The following is a 26,486-nucleotide window of genomic DNA, read 5'->3' as shown; positions in this document are numbered from 1 at the left end:
TCTGCTGTTTTTAACTATTTAAGTGGTTTACAAAAAATAAAATAAAAAATTCTTTATTATAGATAAAAACAGGTATTTTAAAATATTCAAAAAATGATAATTAACAGTAGCTAAAAAGAAATAAAACACGTTTAATTTCATACTGGGTAGGCTGGCCTAAATAAAAAATATTTCAAGCAGTTGCCAGAAAGAAAACAGCTTGGTGTTAATAGGCAGGGAGTTCCAAAAAGTGTAGGTGCTGCCACACTAAAGGATCAGTTTCCTGCAAGCACAGAACAAGTAAAATGGTGCCTGTTGATGGGGCATATCTCTAGGGTTTCAGATGGGAGACATTGGAACCAAGGTGGCAGTCATAGTCCCACCATTGCAGTGCGTGTATAGACAGTTTCATGGTTGCTAAGAAACAATAGTCATGTCTATATATAGTGACCCAGAGAACTATTGTGTTTTTTTTTTTTTTGTAAAACCTTTTATTGTTTTTTATGCTGGCTTTTTATGCTTTGTAACTAACTGATGGCTGCTGTTTTATAGATGATGTTACATTTACAGTCATACCTTGGAGGTCGAATGAACCCCGTTCCGGAAGTCCGTTTGACTGCCAAAACATTCAAAAACCAAATTACAGCTTCTGATTGGCTGCAGGAAACTCCTGCAGCCAATCAGAAGCTGCGGAGACATTCGGCTTCCAAAAGAACATTCAAAAACCGGAAGTCACTTCCGGATTTTGATCGTTCAGAAGTGAAAACGTCCAAGATCCAGGGTGCTTGGGATCCAAGGTATGACTGTATATTGTTTTTTGTGTTTATTTTGCAGGCTGTCTTGTGAGGACTTTGTACTAAAATGGCAGGACGTAAATATTCAAAACAAAGAATAAATGAAATGAAATAACTATACAGAAATAAGTACTGATCGAAAATTGTGTTAGGGCTAGACTCATTAATTCGGAAACCAAGAATGGAACTCTGGGGAATAGGAACCGCCTTGCTGTTTTCCTTGGCTTTTATCAGTCTTCTCCAACCTAGTGCCTTCCATATGTTTTGGATGACAATGTCCATCATTTAATGGTTCTGTGCATTATATGTATCTTGGGGTATAGAATATATTCAAGTTCCCTTTGATATTTGGTGATATTTGGTTAAGAGCTCAGCTCTTGTGTGTACAAGAGAAGCCAAAGTCCAAAGCAGATCCTGGCTCATGCTGCTTAATGACATATCCCTGGCATACGTCGCATTATTTAGTCCAGAATACCATTCAAGAAAGTTGGGTCGGAATGTAAACTTAATATAATCACCAGTTTTGCATAACACTTCAAATTGTTTGTCTTGTTCATACGTCTTTTAAAAGAATTTTTCCTCTGAGATTACTGACCTGAACAGGGCAGTTATGACATACATGGTCTTTTTATTATATCATAATTGCCTCTCCCAGATTGAGCATTGCTGGAAATTTCATTGAAAGGGAACAATGTCGATGCCAAAAGAAAAATCCAAGTAAATGTCAGCTAAAAACATATGCCAAGCCCTATATTTTTAATAGGAAGCATAGGAGGCACATATTTGGTTATAGTCAAACACACGTCACAGCTATTTCTACAAGAACTGCAGGCACAAAGATATAAGTTGGAATGATTTTATTATTTCATGTGGGCTGAGCAGGGATGGGGAGTTTCTATGTGAATACTTTTTGCTTCCCATTAAACATGTCTTACCTTTTGTTTTCACACATATTCCCAAAATGGGGTAAAAGGAGATGGGTGTTTGGTGAAAGAAGGAAGGCTTACCTGTTTCCAAGGCAACCAGTCCATTGCTTCCTTATCCAATCACACATTGACTAATTGAATCAGAATGTGGTTGGGACATCCCTTCCTTCCCACCTTCAACGTAAGGACTGTAGGTAGCAGAGTTTGCCCTCTGTGATTCTGTCGCAGGTCCAGATCACAGCACTGTAGCATTTCATGTTCATCACATGATCTGTGATTGGTTGGGATCATACCACGAAGAAGCCCTTTTATCCATACATTCATACAGGGGCACCCAAATAACAGCCGGAGGGAAAAGCATGGCTTCAAACAGGAACAACAGGTGTGTAGAAGAAGTTTCCCATTCACTAGTTTCTCATTGCAGTTTTGCAGCAAAAGAACCCAACTTCAACAAAAGTTTGGTGTAGCACAAATTTTATTTACTAGACCTTCAAGGAAACTTGATACCATGGTGTGAAAACTGTAATCTGTTCTCTCTGAGTGTGGGGCAAATCCAGGTGCCTGTCCGGATCTGAGCAGCAGGGATACAAGCACATACAACTTTTAATCCAAACTTTTCTTCCAAAATGCCAACCCAGCGTATTCGGAAAGACTCAGTAACCTTTAAGTGTGTATTATTGACCCAATTTTGTTGGGCTAGTTGCCTTAATGGGGAATGATCAAGTTATAGGCACGTTTTAATTTTGTTGTTTCATTAAAAGCACCTTAAAGAAAACCTTTTGGGGGGGGTGGCTGCCAGTTAAAAGACTGTGATTTGTTTCCAACAAAATCATCACATTAGCACAAGGACTGAAGCATGTGCAATGGGATTTCCTCTCTCTTCAGAACAGATGAGAGGGGGGCAAGTAGAAGTGGATGCAACTATCTCATTTCCAGTCTACATGAAATGTACTAAATAAACCTAAAACACTCACTTGTCAGATCCATTGATTCAAGCGGGAATTCCTTCCAGACAGGAAGCAGCTGCATTCAGATGTAATGTTTATGATCTTCCATGGTTTGAAGGATCAAGACGGAGCACTGTTTTTGCTGTGCTTCCTCTCATACTCCCCTTTTCTTCCATTCGTACATCCTCATTTGATCAGACCTTTTTTACACTTGCATTCACACAAACTATAGCTTGAGTGAATCCTTCAAACAAGGATTGCAAACCAAGCTAAAACTCTCTGAACACAGCCACTGTATGCAGTGGGTTTTTCTCCCAGGTAAGTGTGCAGAGAATTCCAGCCATATGCATGCAGCTTTATATGACGGAGCAAACGTTTGAGTATACTATAAAAATACACCTGTATTTTAAAGCTGTAAATTTTAACACCCAAGGCTGAATTCTTGTACTTAGGCTGCTGAAATCCCACAGAAATCATGTCTACAGCTGCAGTTCTGTACATAAATTCTTTGGGCATGTTGCATTAAATTCAGAATAAACATGCATAGGATTGCACTATAAATTGTTAGGTCAGTGGTGAATATTGATGCGGTTTTCACTTGCAGGGCTGGCATAATGTGATGTTTTGTGATTTAATGTGTGGATGTAGCAGTTGTATGGAACATTCCACAATAAATGCTTATTTGCAGGAGCAACAATTTCTTTTATGTGTTCCCCAACCCCACATTAAAGATAAATCCTGCTGCAGTAATCATAATCTATTTGTAATAGACCTTGCTAATCAGTCTTGCTCAGTCTGTAGAGTTGCTTATCCTTTTAGATAAATCCGTATTATGAGCCCACAGTGGTCAGTTTTGATCACTTATTTGGCTTATTTATTATATGTATCTGTTATGGTAAAACAGCAGTAGCCCAGCCTGTAAAAGAAAAATGGCTAACTACTTCAGCACAGTCCAGACAGACTGTAGCACAAACCATTATAAGTTATTTCAGATTTCAAAGGTTTCTTGGCAAGAATGGCCCTATCAATAGGCAGTATGTGTTTTGGGGTATCATGAGAGGAATGCAAATTGATTTATATAATTTTATTATCTTTGCATTTTGCTGCCAGGGAAATGGGTTGTGTTTGGGATTTTCTCCCATAGGTTCTAAAGTAAATTGGCTGCCCTTGGGTACTCTGACTTAAGGTATGATGGGAGTCCATTTACTTCCCCACCTCAGACAGCAAAACATCTTGAGTAATCTCTGTCCTCCAGTCTGTATCTGTCTCTAAGTGTTTTCCAGACTAAACTTGATCAATCAGGTGCTTGACCTTGTGTTAGATCTGCAGACATTTATCTTGTTACCTGACACTCATGCAGAAAGACATTAGTTTAGATCAGAGGTCACCAAACCAGCAGCCTTTACCAGTATCCCCAATAGGGACTCTGGACTCTGAGCTGTCATTTTTTTGAAAAGACTCTTCAGCTTCCATTATAGGGGGAAAGCGTTCCTAGCCCTCTTAGTAATGAAATAAAACGTGCAGCTAACCTTCCAAACAATTTCTGTTAAATGAGCTAGCCTGGCTACAACATTCGCACACCAATTCCTGCCTTCTTCTGTTCCCCTTATGGTGCCACCTGATGCAGGCCATGCCACCTGTTTGCACGCAGGGCCAGCCCTGGCATCAAACCTTCTGGCAGGAAACTTTTGGTGAGGAGTTATTTTGCTAGATAATCGGCACGGGCAGTGTGCTGGGCTACAGAATGTCACCTTAATATTTATTTTTTTTACATTCCATTGCATAATGGCTTTGCTTTCTCCATGATGCTTTTGCTGCAACACTGTTTAAAAGCATTAGGTACTGAAATGGATATTCCTTTTTGTTTAATGTCTGAGGATGGGCCATAATAGCAGTACTCTCCCCTTTCTCCCAAAGGCTTAAAGATACTGGCATCTTCACTGTTTGCCCCTGCACTAACATGGAAACTGCTTCCTTGTGGTGCCATACCACAAGCCAACTGTTGGGTGGCAAAGACCAACATGATTGGACCTGTCCATCTGGTCACTTCATTCACGCACATTGTCAGTGACCTGATTGCACCATAGGATAACAGTTCCCAGCTTGGTCTTCATCATTCAAGGCATTTCTGTGAAAGAGTCCAGGCCCGCTGCCCAGACTCATTGACAGTACCCCCTTCCCAAGCAATGTTGTGGAATTATCGCCATTCCCCCTCCTTCCCTCCATGGATTTACCTCCCATGTTTTCATTTTTTTCATGGCTGTGCTGCCTCTTCTATTTTTGTTGTTTGTATGTATGTTATAGGGACACAGGTGGCGCTGTGGGTTAAACAACAGAGTCTAGGGCTTGCCGATCAGAAGGTTGGCGGTTCGAATCCCCGCGACGGGGTGAGCTCCCGTTGCTTGGTCCCTGCTCCTGCCAACCTAGCAGTTCGAAAGCACGTCAAAGTGCAAGTAGATAAATAGGTACCACTCTGGTGGGAAGGTAAACGGCGTTTCTGTGTGCTGCTCTGGTTCGCCAGAAGTGGCTTAGTCATGCTGGCCACATGACCCAGAAGCTGTACACCGGCTCCCTCGGCCAATAAAGCGAGATGAGCGCCACCACCCCAGAGTCAGTCACGACTGGACCTAATGGTCAGGGTCCCTTTACCTTTTATGTATGTTATATACATTGCTCTTTCTATTCTGTAATGTAATAACGGGCTGTTTCCATCTTGGAAAGGCAACTTATCAGTGCTCTGAATACATAAACCCCTGGTGGATGCTGACCAGCAGGGCTATTTCCATTCCTTTCACCATACCTGCCAGTCATATAAAGCTTGGGCTTCCAAGTATAAGCTGGCTGTGACCTTCCATAAACCGTGTTTATGGAAGACAATCGTACTCAGCTAAGAGTGATCGCCAAAGAAGAAGAAGCCCTCTGTGAACACTGATGGCACAGTTTCTTCTTCTGAGCAGTCTTGTCAGCCCCAACTGTGCAGAGAAAGCTATTTCATCACACTATTTTGCAATATTTCATTTTAAACGCTGACCTGTTAAAAAAAAATCAGTTTGATAAATAATAAATAATTTAATTTCTTTATAAAACAATTTTGTAAGTTTTTATATATCATTACAATTCATTTGCCAATGTTCTATCTACAGATACTGGTTATTTTAACAATCCTGGAGAGGGGTTATTTAGAATTTCAGTGTTTTTCATTAAGCCACATTTTATGTTTAGTATGTCTGGTTAGTATTAATGATCTGTCAGGGAGAAATGCTTGATGGCTAAGTTCTGAAGATGGCAATTGGTGTTAAAAATAGGAAACTGCATTTTAATGAGCTTTATTTAACCAGTTGTAGTTTCTGAAGCTAATCTTTTACTTTTCTTTCTCATTTGCTAAAGGTTCGACATCGATGGTGTGAGCTTGTTATCAAACATAAATACACAGCAGGGTATGTTGATGTTGAGAAATTCCTCAAGGAAGACCAGGTCAGTACTATTTATTAACATTTGCATTTAGCCAGAGTATCATAGGTATGTGAGTGTTGGTATCTTGAAATAGGGATAGATGAAACTGCTTATTTTATGAACAAATTTCCTTGATGCATTTTTGTACAAGAATACATTTTTGACTGGAGAACTACAACATAAAATTTGGAGGCAAGGAGATTTCAAAGGTTAGCTGCATTTCAATTCCGTGTTTTGTTTCAGGAGGTGTGGAATATAGTTCACATTAAAAATGTGAGGCAAACTGATTTCTCCCCCACTGCTCATTGGAAATTACCCTTAAATGGTCCCACGAATAAATCCTGTCGTATTTGTCATAACTTGTGTGGACCACATCAACAGCCTTCTGACTGCAGCATTGCTACTGAGTGAGGGAAGGGATGAGGCAGCAAGGTCTGGGCTAAAAACACTACTAGAGACCCTGAGGCAAATATTTGGCTGGTTACTTAAACTCTGCACCCCTTAGCCTAACTCTCGGTCACTTGCAATTCTCCTCTGTTCCCACTTTTTTCAGCTTTCCTTCTCTTCTACTCCTCTCATCTTCATTACATTGCTCTGGACCAGTTTGGGCTAACTTTCTCCCTTGTTCTTTAAGCTGTTGTTTTCCAAGATGTTTTGCCTGCCCCATTCCTTCTTTCAGACTTCAGCAGTGGCCAAAGGTACTTAGGATTAAACGAGTTCAGCCCCTAACATCAGAGCAGCTCAGTTTCAATAGTAGTTGGACATTGCTGGGCCCCTGAACGCTGCAGAATCCACTAGCTTGTAACAATATACAGATATCTTGCCCTGAGCCCATGGGATAAAGTATCATCCAAGTTATTTTAGTTGCTTGGTTTGTTCCCCTGCCTGCATGTCCAGACCTTAAATAAGGACACTTTACAATATTTTAGCATAGATTAACTATATTAAAACAATGTTTCAGATTTTTTTAAAGATGCAATATTCACGCCAATTGGGGGGAAAAATTATGTCTCAAGTAAGCATAGTGTCATTATGATTTTGAAATAATTTTCCATTTGTTTTTCTATGTATAATACTTCCATGAAGGGTGGGTGGAAATGCATTGTGCTTTTCATAGAAGTAGCCTCTGCCATTTTCCAGATCTCCCACTTCAGAACACACATATATATTTATATTTGTGTTCTGTTTGAGGAGTAGAATTCCTGACGCCAAAGCTGCAGATAACTATTGGTCCTTTATTTCAATCATCTCCAGGAACTTGTGCAATCTGTGGAATGATAATGCATGAAACTGAAGTCCTATGTGTTTTCCAGTATTGAAAGAGGACTTGGTTGTTTCAGAAGTCTGCAGAAAATGCAAATGCAACCATTAACATTTAGAGTAACAGAACCAGCAGTGTTTACTAAATTTGGATGTTTGAGTTATGGCTCATGGAATAGTCAATCAGAATGAGAACTCTCAGTGTCGGTTTTACTTTCCAATTTGGCAGTAAGTGGTAGGTTGGTGGAATCTTACCATGGAAGTAACTTGCCAACAGAAGGGCTTTTTTCCCAGCCGGAACTCACCAGAACTCAGTTCTGGCACCTCTCAGGTGGGCGCCATTTCCATTCTAAGAGAACAAGGGAGCTGTTCATGGTGAGTTCCGGCACCTCTTTTTCTAGAAAAACAGCACTGACCACCACTGTTTCCTCTAGATGTTAAATGCATACTAGTCAGTCAGTATTTGTAACAGAGATGTCCCAAAAAGTTTTATGTCTATTGTTCTATTGCAGTTTGCAGAGTAACTGTTAACTATTGTACTGAAACTAGTGCAATTTTCATAGTAAGAACACAAGAATCACCTTGTTAGGTCAAACCAGGAGGCCATCTAAGACAACAGTGGCTAGCCAGGTGCCCCTGGGAAACAATATTTTAGGAAATCATGAAGCTAATCCCCCATTCTGGATTGTTTCTAGCATACTGTTTGATACATGGAGGTTCCAGTCATTGAGTTAGAGCTATGAACTATTAATTTGTCTCATACTTCCTTCATCACTGCAGGGTAGATGTATGGACTTGCAGCTGTTGGCCTCCAACCCCCATCAGCCAATACTAATATGATAAGTGGTTAGGGATGGTGGTTGCTGGAGTCCAGCTACAATGGGAGGACCACAGATTCCCCTCCACTAGTGACTGGTATCATAGATTGTGGTGAAACTTGACTACAGCTTGTGGTTTGTGTAGGACAGGCAAATCATGAACCTAGGTTTGTATGTAACACTAAGCCAAGCCATAGTTTAGCTCCAGGTAGCTGAGCAGCAGCAGGACCAGAGGAAGAGTGCTGTACATATGCTCATTTTCACTAAGACAATTTGGATTAGTGTTACATGTGAACTGGGACACTGCATGATTTTGAATTCTAAAACTTTTCTATTTCTCCCCTTATACTTTTACTGTGTCCATGATTTTATACAGTGCTTCCTTGGCATCCAACTATAAGCAACGCGTAAAAAACGCCTGTGGTTTTTCAAAAGTTAGAAGTGCCTATATAACCATCTATTGCAACTCCAGGATCTTATTTAGAGTTTAGAGCCCATCCAAATGCATATGGAGATAGGGTTTTTATCAAGTTTCCATGACCATTCTGTTGCCTAATCACTCAGTTTGGATATATGCTGTTGCAACTGCTCAGTTTAAGGATTTGCCATCATAAATGATCTAGAATCACATGCTAATTTGACTTTCCATTAATCTCTTTTCAGATCATTTTTTAAAGTTAAATTGCACTGATTCTAGTAACAGCTGCTTCAGAAATCCAACTGCTTATACCTCTTCATTGCAAAAATTGTTTATTTTTACCCTCTGTTTTCTGTCTTTTAACTAGATTCTGGCGCAAAGCCAGTGACTGAAACTAGTAAAGTTGTTGAAGTTTTGAAAAAAATGACATAACATATTCATATGTATTAAATTCACAACTGCATGAGGAAAAGTTAAATTTTAGTTAACAATATGGCTACCCAAGTTTTGCAAAACTTCTTAGCTATATGCCTCCCACTTCTAGAACCAACTCTGCAAGTTCTAGAAAATGGAAAAAAAAATATTGGTCTGTATCCATAATAAATTGCTTGCTTGCTGCTGCAATCAACCAGATTATTTTTACAATTCCCCATGGTTGCAGCAGGCACAATCTTGTATTTTCAGGATAGTACAGAATTACTGTCTGGATGCAAAAAGGTTCTGTAAAAATATTTCAGTAGAAGACTCAGTTTTATTCCAGTGAAGCTCACATGGTTATAAAGATTTTTACTTTTCAACCTCAACTACAAAAAAATTGTTATAAAATATTATATAGAATATTAATAATATTCTGAGTAGACCAATTGACATTACTGGACATGGCTAACATAGAACTATTAATTACAGTGGATCTACTTTGAGTAGACCATAGTAGGAAACAACTTCGTGGGTTTCCAGTTGTGTTATGCTTTTTAAAAAGTCTTACAAAGAACCCTGAAAGTTTTTAGGAAGGAAAACTTGTGCATGTTAAAATTGTAAGTTTGGTACAGCTGCTGTTATCTTGAAAAGCACCACACTGGAACTGATTATATTATAGGATTATTGTTTTCTTCCTCTTTCAGGCAATGGGTGTCTACCTATATGGAGAGTTAATGGTGAATGAGGATGCAAAACAACAAGAAATTGCACGTAAAAGTTTTGCCACAACCCGTGACCAAATGGATGCGTCCTCTGCTAAAGTAGTGGCAGAGATGTTGTTTTGATGAGGTGGTTTTTCTTTCCCAGATAGTTCATTTCTCAGGGGAAGAAAATAGTTTATGAATGAGTAAGTGTATTTATCAAAACCTAAAATCTCTTAAAATCCTCAGAGTAAAGAAAGCTATCCAGACAGGGAGCTGTGTTAAAAAGTAGGATAATAATAGGGTAAAATTATAAAAGATGGGCAAGAATGTTTCAATGTAAGTTTTTGAAAGCAACTTTCTCCATAGTATCTGTATTTCTATGAGCAAGCAAATATTTTGAAATCTGGACTCTGGCTAAGATTGTTATAGTGTATCATATACAAACTGTGTTCAAAACGTAGAACTCTTGAGGCTGAAAAGAATCCGCACAATTTTTACATATGTTTGGAGCATGAGAATGGCAAGTGTTATAGCTTACATTCTTGCATAGTTGCTGCTATCTTTGATGGGAGCTTCCCAGCAAATAAAAATTACCTATGCTCCTAAATACATGTAATATTTGGATATATCTGTGGTAGAAATAGGTAACTTTTTATTGCATTTAATTAATTGGTTTAACATGAACTATAACCTTTTTAATGCCTCATTTGAGGAAAGATTGCCAAGGGAAAGTAACAACTTTATACCAAGTTGAACATCATTTTGCTGGCCAGTTTTTGCAGCACCAGGTGAGGGTTGGCCATTTCTTATATATGGCTTTTGAAGCAGCCTGAACCCATTTATAAATCACTGGCGTTCCTTCAGTTTTTATGTGATCAGCATCTTGTGTAATGCTAAATAGAACTGGTCTTAGCAATCATACAGAAACTAGAGGGTACCCCACCAAAATTCCACCTTGCCCAAATCTTGCAGGACAAGGATACCCACACGACCCTGAAGGTGGCTAGGTTCCTAGTTGCTGTCCTTTCCCAAAAGCGACGCCAAGGAGCTCTACAAGCTAATTAAGGCGTAGTATGCCTTTCCATTTTATAGTATTTTATTGTTATAGTGGTGTTTTAGCGATTGCTTTTTTCTCCTTACGGCACAAGCTGTTATTTATGTGTTGTTTTTACCTGTATGGGCCTATGGCCGTAATAAATGATATTCTGATTCTGGTCTTAGCCATGCTATGGTGGGCATTTTGATAGCCTGTGATGCGGTTGGGCAAACAGCCTTTAACGTTTAATCAATGCATTAAACAGCAACTATTTTAATACTGTTGTAAGTGGATAATTTACTCTGAAATATTTCCCCTTTTCTATTTGGTTTATGTTATACAGAATAATTAAAGTTTAGTAGAAGGCTCCTTTCCTGGCTAGTATTCCTAGGTTTTCATTTAATGAGGTTAACAATTTAAAAGACACAAATAATTTGGATTATTCACATAACTTTTAAACAAGGTAGTATTAAAAGACCAACCAGTAACAAAATTGTTCCACTAGAAATGAACGCTTAGGAAAGGATGTACCAGGATATAAAAAGTGTTAATTGTTTTTGTGTATTTTTATTTTTTGTAGAAAGGGCTGCTCTGGTTATGAAGTTGTATATGGGAAATCTTGTTCTTCATATGTGGGGGGACAACGATATACCAAATAAACTGGTGGGCTTTGCTTGCAAACATATATTCAAGCTTGGCTTCTGGTTAATGTAGACTATAAGGAACTAGCAAAATGTGATTTAGTGATTTGATAACATGTTCAGTTTCACCTTAATTTATTTTAGAACAGTCAGAAATTCAAATTTTAAATGGGTTATTCTTCTGCTGTGTGAGCAATTCATTCAATCCACCACCCTAATTTTTTTTATTAAAAAAAATAACAATTTATATTAAGAACACTTAACTCTGTTGGCAATAGAATACTCTTCATACTGTTTTATGAACTTTTTTATACTGTTTTATAGAGCTGATACGTATGATTTGTTTTGAGTAGCCCAAATGGTGAGCCAACGAATATTCTAGCATGTAAACGAAATGAGTGAAAAGGTTAGCTTTTTCAAGTTATCTTGATGGAAAAGAGAAAAGCCACCCATATTTCCTTCGTTTTGGTTGTTTGGGTTCCTGGCATGCTGATTTGTGACTTAAGATTAAAATCACATTGCCAGGGATTACCACATAACCATGACATTGGCATCTGTAACTACATGTAGGTATGGCAATCTCCTATCTATACTGCTGGAACCCCTGAATCTACTTCTCCTAAAAATGTACAGACAAGTCACTGAAGGACTTCAGCTGCTATTGTAACTATGTTCAGATGAAGACCTCTCTAGCGAGGTGCAGAGCTTAGCTGATTGGTGAACAGTGACTGATTTCCTCTTTGTTCACAGTGGCTAAGTTCTGCACCTGAAGAGAAGGTGAGATGGAAAACTCTCTTAAAATGTTGACTGCTGCTGTAGTAGTATCATAGCACATGTTTGCCTGGAATCTAGTTTGCAGGTTGTAACAGGCGAAGAAGCCGTGGGAAAGATGCAAACCCTGTACCCTTCCTCCTGCCAAGAATGCAAAGAATCCACATGAGAAATCACCCTTGCTTGGCTACAGTATAGAAGTAATCAATAACTGTGGAAGAGCCTAATGCTAAAAAGTGTTGTATTTTGTAAAAGAATGTGCCGTTCTTATAGCAGCGCCGATGGGTGCAAAGTCCAGTGTGTATATTGTTGATATTAAATGGCTGTTTCTTATTGGAACTGTCCCCTTGCAGCAGATACTGTTCCTGGCTGTCGATGGACCCGTCCTCCGGTGCCTACTGAGCTGATATCAGTTCTGATTTTATATACTGGCTCAGTTCAGCAGGAACAGGAGTCGAGCCCTAAAGCAAAAAAGATTCTTTTCTAAATGCACAGACGTCTGTGAAAACCTAACTCTTACTTCATGTCTGAAACCAAAGATAGAACAGACCAGTACTTTGATGTGGATCACAAACAAATCCTTACATGGACTACATGCCATGCTCTTGCAAAAGGAGCTAGTAGCTTTTGCCAGTGGGTGGGTGAGGTATGTGTAGGCTGTGTCAAGTTCGGATTACTCCTTCAATGAGGAAGCATCCTGGGTACTTCATTCTGGCATTCAACCTACTAGTTGCTCTTTTTTGAACAGGGGAAGAATGTTTTGTTGTTGCTCTTCTTTCCAATTAAAATATATTTTCAAGGAAGCTGTGCTGGTGGTCACAGAATAATACTGTGGTGTGACTTTTTATACTATCCTGTGGAATACTGGACCTGATGTCTTCTCAAGTTACAGTCAGCCTTATGACAGAGCATGTGACATTCACATGGATATCAAGTTCCAGTTTCTACTCCATTACATCTGTTGCGATTCTCTCCCACTTCATGCATACAAGGAAAATGAGATTGAGAGAGATGCCCCCTTTCAAGAAGGATAGTAAAGAAAAGCCATCCCCTACATTACTGAACTTTTTTTACAAGCATTCCTTCACTGTGACAGAGTAATAAGTTTTACCACTGTTTCCCTTGCAGGAAAGATCAGAGACTTTTAATGTATCTTCTAGCAAAGGCTGGTGGTACTAAGATTTCATTGACCTTGGACATCAAAGGAACAATTTATGTGACTGCTAAAACAATCAGCTGACAAACATTTTACCCCATACTTTTCTTTGCCAGAGGGTAATGGCAATGAAGCAGGAAAAAACTCCCAACATCCCCTCACTTCCGTAAGTGTCTGTGGCGCCAACTTATTATCTGCCAGAAGACACTTTATTGTAATATTTATCATGAGGTATTATGCAAACCAGGCCAGAAAATCACCAGAGACAGATTTATTTAAATAGGTATTTTGTACTACTTTTGCATTTAGCAAACTGATAATTAAACTCTGCTGCAAAATTTAAAGTCGGTTTGGAGCAAACAAGTAATTACTAATCTAAATTGTTAATATTGAGATTGTGGACATTTTTATCATGTTTAGCACAGCTACAGGGAAAAATAACTAGATGCAAAATGGACTCTTGGGGGATGTTTAATCTGAAGAAAACTGAAGTGACAAAGATGTCTGTCTTTCTCAAGGTCTTTTTTATGGGTAACTTATTGCCACAACATTGTGAGCACACCATTAAAACTCTTAACCATGAAATATAATAGTGACAAGCTGGTCACATCACTTTGCTATGAATGAAACTAATCATGTTACTTATTAATCACAGTAGTTGTGGAAGTCCTGTCTTGTAAAATAATGGCAATAAGCTTTATAAATAAACAATTTTGTAAATCATGCATGTGCCAAAGTTGTATTTTCTCCTTTGTATTTCGTCTCAAAATTATCAGTTGGTTTACTGATGACTACAAAAAGAGAAGGAGAGAATAATAAACCTTTATGAATGCACTAAACCAGAAACTCTGTTCCTGCTTACCTTCCTTAGGGGCATTCACCAAGTGCCCATACGCACACAAGAGAGCTTCTCTGTCTGTGGCACCCAACTCAAAAGAGTTCAGTTCCCAACTCTAATTAGCTGAAATATGCTCCGACAGCAGTCCTGGATTCAGTCTTCCAAATTCAGGAGAAATCTGGAGTTTGCATGGCACCATACTGAGTTACTGCAGTCACAGTTAATGTAGACCTTTTGATGTATTCAAGAAAGGATCTGCTGCATTCATGAAGCAAGTTATGCTCTATTTCACAGGGTTTTTTTGCAGAAAATAACAAAGAGAAAGCAAGTAATTCTTTTGTTGTTCAATCGTGAAAGATGCAAAAGCTGAGTAAGGCGACTCAAATGTATTTGCCACTTTACATGAAGGAGCTGTTGCCTTTTTATCTGTCCTTGTGATTTTATTTTGATTTGTTAAATGTCAACATATAAATTATATTGCCGAGCATCTCTCTCAGCACAGCCTGTTAACCTAGTGAAAAATCATTGCCTTAAGTGCAGGACCATTGTTGTCATCATCCTCTATGGATATTCATGTTTAGCTTGTTCCACTGTCAAACAACAGGCATGGTGTTGCCCAAGGGTTACAGTTCCTACACTGAGTTAATAATTCCCCCTGGATTACATAGATATGCCAACTTCCATTTGTTAAATAAAATAAAACTTTTTCTCCCCAAATATCATACCCTCTCTGGTGGGCAAGAACACATTGTGCTGGCTATTATTTTGACATAATAGATTACGCTATACTATTGTTAACTATATCCGGATTTGCCAAATTGGGTGGATCAGTAGTCTAATTCAGTATAAGGCAACTTCTTTGTCTCTCTGGGTTAGAGCAGCACCCTTTGTACCTTCTTTACCTTGTAAAACTCTGGATCATGGTAGTGTAGAAAAGGCAATACATCAGACATTGAGGAAGAATTCTTATATAATTGCTTAAGGCAATACAATTCATCTAATAAACTGAACTCTACAAGAGCATATGCTACAATCTTTACTTTTTAAAGGGCCACACAAGATACTGCTGTGACGAGCCGACACAAGTTAGTTTTGTGGTGTTTTCGCAAGTTAAGAGTTGGTTCTATGACACGTTGAAATTGAGTAAACCAATCCAGAAGTTATGCCAAAATAACACAGATAGAATTGGTAAGTAGGGCTGGGCGATATCTGGTTTTCAACTCCATGATATATCAGCAGCTAAACATTGAGACAGCAGCTAAACATTTTGAAACTGTTCTCATGATATGGTCTACAAACCAGTGTTGGACAATGTATGAACACATCACCCAACCCTACTGGTAAGGTCTTTAGAGACTGTTGATGCAGTAAATTAGGAATCCTAGGCTGTTTCTTCATGCACTTGTTTCTTTTCTAACAAAAATGCATTGAAGAGTTGAACAAGACATAGTTTTAAAAAGAATCTTAAGATTTCTACCAGAAATTGGAATAATTCAACTTCATGTTAAGGCTACCAGAAACCTAAATAAAAAAGCCCATAAAGAATTACAGTGATGTACCTATTTCCTTCTTCAGAACCAGGAGGCTTGCTTGAAGAAAACTGTGCAGAGGACTTGCATTTAGCTAATGGATGTGTAGTTTCCAAGAAGACAAAATGAGAGCAGAAATAGATGCAAGTTCTGCAAAACCATCAGGGAAAAAGAAGCAAGCATGCGGTCTTCAAACATAGAACTATATGCCTGACCCAGTGCATGAAGGAGTTGTGACATAATTTACAATTAAAATTTACAAGAAACATGGAAAGTGGAGCGGTGTCAAAATAGGAATTATTTAGGAATCCACAACACTATCCAGGGAATTACTGTAGTGACTTTCTTTTTTATCCCACGCTGTAACAGATCGAGCTTAATTGGCTAATAAAGAGAACTACTATGATTAAACCAAAACAAGCAAAAAGCAAATTTAAAATAAACAGGAGAAAAACCAAATTTTTAGCAGCAATGAATTCATGAATTTGTTTTCTTTTTCCTCTCTTACTATTATTTAAAGCAAAGCAATTGCTTGGTAGGGACTATAGTACTAAAGCTTTGCTGCTGTCAGCTGAAAGTAGCCTGGGGTGTTTTGAGTTGCTTTGAGGGAGGGAGGCACAGCTTCAGCCTGAGTTAGCTGTATGATGTTGGGCATTAAAAGGCCCCAGTCAGTTTTGAGTACACTTAAGCCCTTCAGAAAGCAGCTCTAGAGGTTTTAACGCCTTTAAAAGAGTCAGACAGATGGCTGAAGGAAGATAGCCAGAATAAGCAAGGGAAACTCCTTTTTGGCATTTGCTCTCATATGGACCACCCTAATGCAAATTCCTGGAATCAAAGCTAAGGTAGCATTTGAAATTGCAACCATGAACACGTCTTTTTAAAAGTTCAGGCAAGCATTTGAAATAAAAAACACATCAGTTTTCAGGCATTAGGCTGCTTGGTAGGTAGACTTAAACAGACCCACATGTTGATGTTACTGAGAATTATGAGCACTTGAAGCACCTGCCAATATGCTGTTTTTCTAACCTTGGTGAAGACTGCAATGCACAGACTGCAAAGCGTCCAATAGTTAGTCTAGGAGCTCCACAGGTGTAGAGCAGTAGGAATAGTACATTCTCTAAATAAAGGGAGGAAAGCAATACTGCCCTGCCTCTAAATTAATATATGTATTGATATACAAATTTTTAGAATATGCAAAGTATAATGAATAAATACACTTGTATAAAAGTTTATAATTTGTATGCATGAATGGGAGGAGCACATGCCAATTAGAGAGCACAGGGAGAGAACTCCCCATCTTTCATCCAGCATGATTTATACATTGTTGGAAAGCTCCCTCCTCTGGCTGCCTCAACTAGGTAGAACAACTTCAGGCCTGTTCCACAGTCCTGTGATCCGAGTTGAACCCATTAAATTCCATCCCAAATACACTGAGCTGCGCACTGAACCCACTAATTTGTAATGCAGAGCTTTCCAAACTTTTCATGTTGGTTAGACACTTTATAGACATGTATCATTTTGCGACACAGTGATTTTGCATAATTTCATGAAATGGTAATTCACTTTTACTAGCAAACCGGAGGTGAAACTAACCCCTTTCTAGCTCTGTGGGGAGCGTTCATGCGACATGCCTGCACACTGCAGCTGACACACTAATGTGTCATGACACACAGTTTGGAAAGCTCTGTTGTACTGGCTGGTTTGCATATGGAGATGTCTGCTGACAAAATACACAACATCTGAAATAGCCACATCATAGTTGGAATGGTGAAGGAAGTGCTCCCTTTTCTAGATGTTTTATGGCAATATATTCCATATTTTAATAAGTATGGTGTGTGTAAGAGTTTTATTATCCACACTTTGGGACAAGTCTTGAATGGAAAGCTTGCCAAGTGAACTCAGAAATGAGTAAACATCTAAGTGCGTACTTTCTGGGAAGTATGTCCTTTCTGTAAATAAAAAATGTGAAGGATTTCCAGACCCATCTACGATTACTTCCCACTGAAGACTCTTAAGCTGCAAACTTGGGAACATTATGACTTGGTGCTTCTAAATATGCGAATTGACTGGTAGGGTGTAAAGAGGCTTGTTGTGAAGGAAAAATCAAACAAAATTCATTTCTAAGCTGCACAAGTATTTTCTTGGCATTGCTCAAAGGCGGCCTGTGGTTTAGAAAGGTCTGTGGTGCACATTGCCGTAGTACACTTGCTGACTAATGCTCTTTTAACAAAATATAGATCTGCTTCCTTGGGGGCGAGGGGGAATCAGAAGAAATATAAGAAGGTGATTGGTCACTAATCTGACACAGGGATTTACTTCAAAAGGAATCATTAACAATCTCTTGTGATGGGGCTTATATTTTACAAAGCACCGTCTCAGAAACAAGCAGTTGTGTAGCTCCCAGAGTATGGAAGGACACCATTAATTACGTAGCTTTTCTCACAAGTTCTCTCACAACGCAAAGACAGAAAAAGATTTATCCAATCCATGCTCATATATCACTTCAAATTTACTGGTATTCAGCTACACAAGGAAAACCCTCCAGTACAATTACATTTTGTTTTCAGTCTTATGACTTTTGGGACAAAGTTAATTAGAAGAAGGTCCTTTTAGGATGCAACCATATTAAATCAGAGAGTGACCTGAGAAAGGTCAGATATAATACTGCTCACAACTTATATATCAATATTTTTATCTTTAGCATTCAACTGTACATACACATAGACACAAAACGCTTTCATCTTTAAGGAAGCAAAAAGACCAAATACCTTCTCTCCATCCTCCATCTGGCTGTTCTGATTAGTTAGACTGACTATTGGGCCAAGCTGAGTATCACAAAGAAAACTAAAATCCACATTTTAGTTTTAGGAGGAGATCATTCACCAGCTTTACAGTCCTTTGATATTTCATTCCAAGTTGGCCGACTCTATTTGCAAGACGAGTTAGAAGACCAGTAACTTCTGGGATTTCACTGCCTGCAACTACAAACTGAAAGGGGAGAAAAAACAACAGAATTGAGAAAGTAGAAATGCTAGTATTTAGTAGAAAATTACACTGTAGAAAACAAAGAAAAAACAACCAGGGAAACCATCCCAATCTACAGCACGAAGAGAAAAAGCTCTTTGGGTTTTACAACAGAACAGAACTGTCTTCAAACTGCACACAGACAGGCAGCAAAGTGACTAGGGAAGTCATCTCCAGTGCTTCTCTAACTTCCACACATAACTTGGGAGAAAAGCCCATTGTAGCACTGCAGGCACCATCACCTCGCTACCTTCAGCAGCACATGGGTCAGTGAACTGACAGGGATAATAATCCCCATCTCTTCCACCCCACCCCCCATCTCAGAAATAAAGCCCTTTGGAGCCTTGCAAGAAGGCAGGCAGCAAAGCAACTTTCTACCCCTCTAAAAATAAAGTGATATGGTGACCTAACTCTTTTCTCGGTTCTGCATTCAAACTAGAAATGAGTTCCTCTTCACAGAGGAGGGGGTTCCACAATGCAGTTCGCAACACATATTTAAAAATATTTTTAGGAGCACTCAAATTTTCTGAGTTCAATGGTTTTGAACCCGAAACAGCCTCGGCCCAGTATACCTGAAGGAGCACCTCCACCCCCTTCAGTCAGCCTGGACACTGAGGTCCACCTCCGAAGGTGTTCCGCTGGTTCCCTTGATGTGAAAAGCGTAGTTACAGGGAACCAGGCAGAGGGCCTTCTTGGTGGTGGAACACCCTTCAGATGTCAAGGAAATAAACAACTATCGGACTTTTAGAAGACATCTGAATGTTTGATGTTTTAGCATGTTCCGATATATGCTGTGAGCTGGCCAGAGTGGCTGGGGAAAATCATCATCATCATCACCATCAAACCAGAATTCTCCCCACCATAACATTAATCCAGGTGTAGGAAAATGGTATACACCACCTTTTGGTTTGCTCCACCAAGTGACACAGAGGCTGTGATGAGTGCACACACAACTAAGGCACAAGCAAGGGCTTCCTTGTTCACAATCGACATTCTGCAGAATTTTTATTTGTTCGCACTGGTAGGTATCTTGCTATCAGTAAAAAAATGAAGAGAAATACTTACATGGGTAATAAATGCTTTGGCTATTGTGTATCCAGTAGGAGTAAACAGCAGAAAGCTGATAATCAGGTGTGTAACTACCAGGTTGCTACTTGATTTGTTTTGTTTTGTTCCGCTGCTAACTGCAGTCTGCAGATCTGTGACAGAAATAGTTGGAGTTCTGAACAGGGCAGTCAGATGGTCACATACAGATCTTGCTTCCACCTGTTGAGAAGCATTGCAAGGAATAAAAGTTTGCAAAGTGAAAGATAAACATTTGTTTACTTGAGATTTGCAGAAAAGCACATAACTGATTCCTGAGCCAGTGACGGAGGGTCACAGAGGGAGAGATTCTGCATCGTTTACTTTCTGGACCACAAAGAGCAGAATGAAGATTTCAAAAGAACTAGAAACTCCCCGCTTCTGGTAGTCTTGAAATACTAAGCACCGAGGACCATGATACAGGGTTTGACCTCTCTCTTTTTTTGGTAAAAGGAAATGGTGAAAGTCACAAAGTGGAATGAAGTTAGGTTGTTTTATTGTGGGGGAAAGAACAGAAGGCTCTTTGAGAGCTCATGACAATACAGCAGCTACAAATCAATTAATCCCAGTGCAATCTGACCTCGTCTGATAAAAAAATCTGATATGAATCCAGGGGGGGGTTGGTTTCCTTCTAGTATTGTTTAAAATACACCCCCCACACACACACCTTCCCCTCTTGGAGCAGCCAGAACAAACAGCTTCTGGAGCCAAAACAGAGGCAGGATTTGAGAGTCTGTGCATTAAAGGAAATTATTGGCTAGATCCTAAGAAGTATTACCTAAAAATATTTGCTACATAAAAGGAACGGCAGGAAATGGAAAATATCTCCTTCCTGGCAACCCTAAACACACTAGTTTTAAGCAATTTATTTCCGTATTGTGTCTTTCCCCCTCTGTTAACATTTATAAATATGCTTCCTGATTCAAAAATGTCTATGTCATTGGCCCAACGAATGCGGCAGGCTGCATTCTGGACCCTGATTTCTTAACTGGGCAGGAAGAGGGCAATCTGAAAGTGGGGGATATTGACATCACCCCTTGTCATGGTCAGATTTAGGCTTTCAGCACCTTCTCCCCTCTGCAGCGGTGGAGGACTTATCAGGATGGGCTGCCATCATAGGCTAATGGGTCCATTGGGTTTCCAGACAGCTATAGGGGATTTTCTGGCTGATATGACTGGTGCTTCTGTCAAAGCCCTGGCTGGGACACCCAAATAGCTCAAGCCATTGACGTGATCACCCCAAGCGTCTTTCTCTCACTTCATGGAACCCGTTTAGTCTCCTGGTATACCCCAGAGCTTAGGATGAGGAAACAAGTTGGGAGACAGTTTGAACACAAGTGGAGGAAAACTCTGTTCGAATGAAATTGAACGCTAGTGAGGACTAGTGGCAGGGAAGGTAACAAAGTAGGCTCCTTGCAATATGGGGTGGTCCCTGCCAGCTTGAAGGAGCCAGGGCTAAAACCACTCCTCCATAATCCCTCCCTGGTCTCAGAAAATCTACAGGTCTATTTCCATTCTGTAATTATACATAAATTGATTTCAACATTAATGTAACTTCTGGCGCCCCCACAACATGTATATAATGACTGCAGTTTCACTCTTTTTATTTTGCCTACTCAGGGGTTAAAATTCTCCTCTTTTTCTCCTCTCTCTGGAAACTGCTGCAAAACCACATGCTTAAAGAGTTTTTTTTTCTTTTTTATCCTTAATTTCAGTTTTGCAACTGAAGAAAAAGGGGTGTGGGAGGAGAGAGTATTTACTGGAAAGGGTCAAGTTAGGGCATGAGCGGTTAAAGAAATTAAAAGGTGTAAACAGAACTAACCCCTGGCAGCATTTTAATGAAAGAAGACTCCGTAAGTAAAGGAAGTGACAATTAAAATATCCAGAGGTTACTATTATTTTGTGGTGCCCATAATGAAGGTGCCAGGCTCACCTCTGTAGTGCAATTTTGCATCAAGAGAAGACTGCATTCTAGTGTCACTGCATTTTTTACTACTACTGTCACTACCATTAGAAGCAGAACTATTCCCTGAACTTCAGGGAGGCCATTAATGTACAGAAAACTTACTGTGTACACTCTTACTTGTGCAAAACACAAGAGGCACATAGAGGTATTAATAAGCACACATACTAACATGGAACATATAACTGCTATCACTTAGCAGGTCACCGGAGTCACAGCTGCTGCAGCCCCTGGTTCTGTCCCTCTTTGCCTTTGGGCAGTGAGCACATAGTGCACAGTCAGGCACAGACCGCCCAGTTGCCAGAATTCAAAGGAATGCCATGGGATAAAGTTGATGGGAACATCCATAATGGACTAATGCAAAGAGTATACATTACCCTAGAACAATGCCAGCTGTTGGCAAGGGGAAGAAATAGCCCAACATAATTGTGTTTCATTTATTTTTAACTTAAATTATTTTAGTGAGCTTTCTGGATAAAAAGTCAGGATAGAAATCAACTAATTGGCTAACTGAATAATACCTCCCATGTCTTTATATGAAAAGGGTACTTGGCGGTAAGTCAGAATGCCTGCAGCTCCTTTGTCACAAGATCACTATGATTTCTAAAGGTATATTAGACAGGAAAGGTTAACCTAACGTCACTGCTATTGGTGATAATGGAAGAACAGTCTCATTACCACCACACAAAGTTTTAACGTGATCATACTGTGAGACCGCCAAGAGCTATACAATTTTACTAGTAAATGATTCAAGAGTGACAACTGACGCTGTAGAAAGCTAGCTGAATAGAGATTATTACATTATAAATGCTAAATGGACAGATAGCATTTTATTCACCTGCCCTACTAATAGTCTAATCCTCAGAGCTGCTGTTATTTTCCACTACTGATACAGCAGAGTTGCTGTGGCCAGCAACAGGCTTAATAGAAAGTCTTGTGACTGGAAATTTTAATGAATGGAAGATCCCTAGAAAGAATCTCTAAGCTTAAACCAGGAACAGGGGACATCTGGGCCACGGGCCAAATTAGGTCTGCTAGGGGTCCTAATTTGGCCCAAAAGGCCATTCTCTCCAAGGCACGGCTGCCTGATGTCATATGAAATCAGGTATAGGGCAGGCAAAGCCATGACTGCAAATGCACTCCCAATTATTCCTTGGCAAAACTGTGTTGCATTCAGTGCCTTTTAAATTTCCTGCCAGAGGCAAGGCCCACTTTCCAAGCTCCTGAATGGAGCCAATCCCTGCAGAAAGTGGGGTTTGCGATCAGGACTGAATTTCAATTACAGCCTTTACAGCCTTGGCTTAAATAACAACTGTGGCAAAATATTTCTTCTATACCACAATGCCTCACATTTCAGACATATGGCCGATTACTGAATTCTCACACGCATAGATAGAACTACCCACCATTGTTTGAGTTCTCCGCCGATTCTCTTCACCTGGATAATAGTAAAATGCCAAAAGCCACAACAAAGCATCTGAGGATTCCACTTGTGACAACAACTGTTCTGCTGCGATATCAGCCCATTCTCCAAAATGAACAAACAAAAACCAGTTCTCAAAGAGGTCTCCACAATATCTGGAATAGCACAAAATGTATTTCAGTTTTTCCATTAATTATAATTTTAAATTTCATCATAGATTCCCAAGAGGTGCTCATTTGGAACCTGTGCAGTCTTATCTGCACATGAGGCAAGGCAATCCATGGCAGTACAATAATAATATTTCATAACAGGGAAAGTAATTCCTTCAGCAGAGAGGTATCTAGCAATTAATTTCCAATATGCACTTAAATAATAAAAAAGATAGCTCACAAATATTTTAGACATTTTTTCTTAAAACTGCACTTTGAAAACTGTCTTCTGCCTTGAACAACTTTTACATGCAAATGAAACACAAACTTTTGTTTCTCATTTCTGTTACGAGATTACAGTGGTACCTCTGGTTACGAACTTAATTCCTGAGGTCCGTTCTTAACCTGAAACCGTTCTTAACCTAATGGGGCCTCCCACTGCCAGTGCGTCGCTGGCACACGATTTCTGTTCTCATCCTGGGGCAAAGTTCTTAACCCAAGGTACTACTTCTGGGTTAGCGAAGTCTGTAACCTGCAGTGTTTGTAACCCGAGGTACCACTGTATAGTGTTTGAGGAGCTGGCCATAGTTATTTATTTATTTATTTGTATTTTATTTTAAATATTTTAGGCCACTTTTCAGATCAACTATCCATCCAAAGCAAAGCAAAAGATAAAACCTAACATAACACAACAACTCTTGACATTAAAAATATAGACAACATAACTGTGCAAGGGCCATAGCTCAGTGGTGGACCATGTGCTACGCATATAGAAAGTCCCAAATTCAATTCCTGGAATTTCCAGGTTAGACTGGAAGTGACTCCCTCCTGAAACCCTGGAACTCCACTGCTGATCAGCAAAGACGATACTGGTGGGGTGCACTTCCCAGAAGCACCCGGTTCATAGAGTTGGGGTATTTCTGGACCTGTTGCTGCTTATATGTACCGTCCAGACAACAGTAGCCAGAAATGCTTTTTACCAACTCTGGTTCACAAACGCCACCATTTCCTAGAGAAGGCTGACTTGATCATGGTAGTTTGTGTCCAAATCACTTCCAGTTATGCTAGTTTAGTTTCACTAACTTTGTATCTGGACTCAATTCAAGGTGTTAGCTTTTATCTTTAAGACTCTAAATTTAATTTGCTTCATATTTTAATGCAAACTTGCCCAATTTGCACTTTCTGAAATATGCAGACTGAAATACTGCTTAAAAGCAATGCAGTTCCCCAACCAAATAAGAGTATATAAAAATACACATATTAGGTGAAAGTATACATGATAGTGAATATATTAGTGAAAACAACATACAGAAATGCAGTATTGTAGGGGAATTTGCTTGGAGGGGGAAAGTGTTTTAAGAGAAATGCACACTAAAAGACTGACAAAATTTCATGAGGACATCTTTAACCCCCCACCCCCACAAACCAGAAACCAATACAAAAATGCAGCAAACTGAGAACTGGAAAAATGAGCAATTGAAAAATCATCACTAGGGAATGGCATATCTCAGGAATCATTTCCTTCCCATATGATCCTGGTCAAGGATTTTGCTCACCTTCTGAGCCCAGTCATGCTGTCGTTACACTCAAGAAAATCTGGCTTGCAGCAATGAGAGATTATGGCGCAAACCTCCCGTTCCTGCTTTGGCTAAACTCATTTTGTTTTGGGCTCACCGGCTACCCAAAAGATTAGCCACCAGGGAATGCAGTTCTTAGGCTGAAAAGGGTTCCCCACTCATGGTTCCAGGCAAAGAGACAGCTCCACCTGCTGTCTTTTTGAGCACAGAAGATGCTACCCCACTGAACTAAATGGGAAGCCCTTGTAGGCAAGAGTGCTCTAAGACGGCAATCTATGAATGGTCTGGGCTACTAATGTCTTCCCATTTGTTTAATTTCAAACTTGCCTTGTTGTTGTTGTTTTTTAAACCAATCCAGTAATAAATCAAAACTAAAGGGAATGAAATTTAAACCATCAAGCTATCCCAAGCCAATGGCATTCCCAAAATAAAAGAAAAAGGAAAAAAAGCCAAAAAAGAAACCATTGCTACTGTTGCTTACCCAGTGCACTTTGCTTCTACTGCTGCTTTGAGCATTTCTGCAATGTGGGTCAAGTGTTGATGCAAACCAGTAGCTGGCAAGTCTAAAAGATAAATATTAATAGGAGCCATTTGAAGTGAAAACCAAAATATGCACTATTTTGCATTAGAGAAAATTCTTAAGAAACTAGAGGATTTGTAATACAGTACATCAATCTCAAAAATAAACACAGCTGGTAATATGGAAAGCACTTCATAGCTGATCTTACCTGAAGGATGTTTAAGGAAAGCCATCACAAGTGAATGAGGATTATTAGGAAAGTAGGCCTTCAGTGGAAACTTAAGCTAAAACAAAGTCAATAAAAGTATCACTTATGGACTAGTTCTTAAAACTTGCCCCATCAGAAAATATGCAAATACAGCACAAAACATGCTATTCATATTGAAGGAAAGGAACCCTACAGATTGCATTCTTACAATGCCACAAACCTCACAACTTTGCTCAAAGTCCTCCTAGCCAACTTTTAAAAAATCCTTTCCATGTCAACATAGAACTGGTGAGTTGTAAGGGGTGATCTAGAGGGGAAAAACCATGATCCCAAGCTGAGAGTTGTATTTGATCCAGCGATCATTATTTGTTTTGCAATCAGTAACCCAAAAGCAAACCTTCCCTGGTTTGTCTTGGTTTCCTTCCCAGAGTGAGCTGGGAGGAAAGGAAAGAAATGCACAGTAAACTATGGTTTATGGCTAACCAAGATGTGTGAATGCAGCACACATGTAGATAGTCTAGCTTTGTAGCATTTTTTGTGAGAGTTGAGTTTTTCTGTAATATTACTATCTAAACTTTCTGAACATATCTGCCCACAACAATTGCATATGGTTACAAGACTAACATGTGGTACCCACAAGGCTGAATGAACAAAAGAACATTTTGTTTGCAGCAGAAGTTGTCCATATATTTTATATCCATATACACAAAGATTTGGAGAAATTCTGACTGCTTTGCAGTCATCCTCTACATTAAAGATTTGTGCAGAACTCAAGACATGTACAGTTAAAGAGCTGCAAGCACTCCTGCCTGCATGCCAAACCAACACCCAAGTATTTCTCTTCTCTAATAA

The 26,486-nt window shown here is 39.4% G+C and overlaps 2 protein-coding genes across 23 annotated transcripts in view; one reads left to right on the top strand and one right to left on the bottom strand.

Moving 5' to 3' along the window:
* AOPEP (aminopeptidase O (putative)) overlaps nt 1-14,043 on the top strand; it is a 184,490-nt gene extending 170,447 nt beyond the window's left edge. For 8 of the 15 annotated variants that reach the window (XM_083576775.1, XM_083576771.1, XM_083576779.1 and 5 more), the window contains 3 exons: nt 6,034-6,120; nt 9,717-10,628; nt 10,938-14,043. In XM_083576775.1, the coding sequence (XP_083432901.1) occupies nt 6,034-6,120; nt 9,717-9,857 (228 nt within the window). In that variant the 3' untranslated portion in view covers nt 9,858-10,628; nt 10,938-14,043. The remainder of the gene's footprint in view (nt 1-6,033; nt 6,121-9,716; nt 10,629-10,937) is intronic. The other 7 variants (XM_083576783.1, XM_083576782.1, XM_083576773.1 and 4 more) reach the window with 2 other exon arrangements.
* Nucleotides 13,319-26,486, bottom strand: part of FANCC (FA complementation group C) — a 64,080-nt gene continuing 50,912 nt past the window's right edge. For 3 of the 8 annotated variants that reach the window (XR_014539793.1, XR_014539794.1, XR_014539795.1), the window contains exons 12-17: nt 25,635-25,710; nt 25,388-25,469; nt 23,164-23,335; nt 19,777-19,977; nt 18,456-18,675; nt 13,319-15,837 (exon numbers count right to left, since the gene is read on the bottom strand). Coding sequence is in view for 3 of the 8 variants with exons in the window: in XM_083576902.1 (XP_083433028.1) it covers nt 18,532-18,675; nt 19,777-19,977; nt 23,164-23,335; nt 25,388-25,469; nt 25,635-25,710 (675 nt within the window). In the remaining 5 variants the exon portion in view is untranslated. Of the gene's footprint in view, nt 15,838-18,178; nt 18,676-19,776; nt 19,978-23,163; nt 23,336-25,387; nt 25,470-25,634; nt 25,711-26,486 lie in introns of those variants that run through there. The other 5 variants (XM_083576902.1, XM_083576901.1, XM_083576903.1 and 2 more) reach the window with 3 other exon arrangements.

Source organism: Podarcis filfolensis (assembly GCF_964270895.1).
Source record: "Podarcis filfolensis genome assembly, chromosome: 11".
In the NCBI taxonomy this organism is placed as follows: Eukaryota; Metazoa; Chordata; class Lepidosauria; order Squamata; family Lacertidae; genus Podarcis; species Podarcis filfolensis.
Note: the sequence above shows the minus strand (reverse complement) of the source record. Positions and strands in the feature narration are given on the sequence as shown.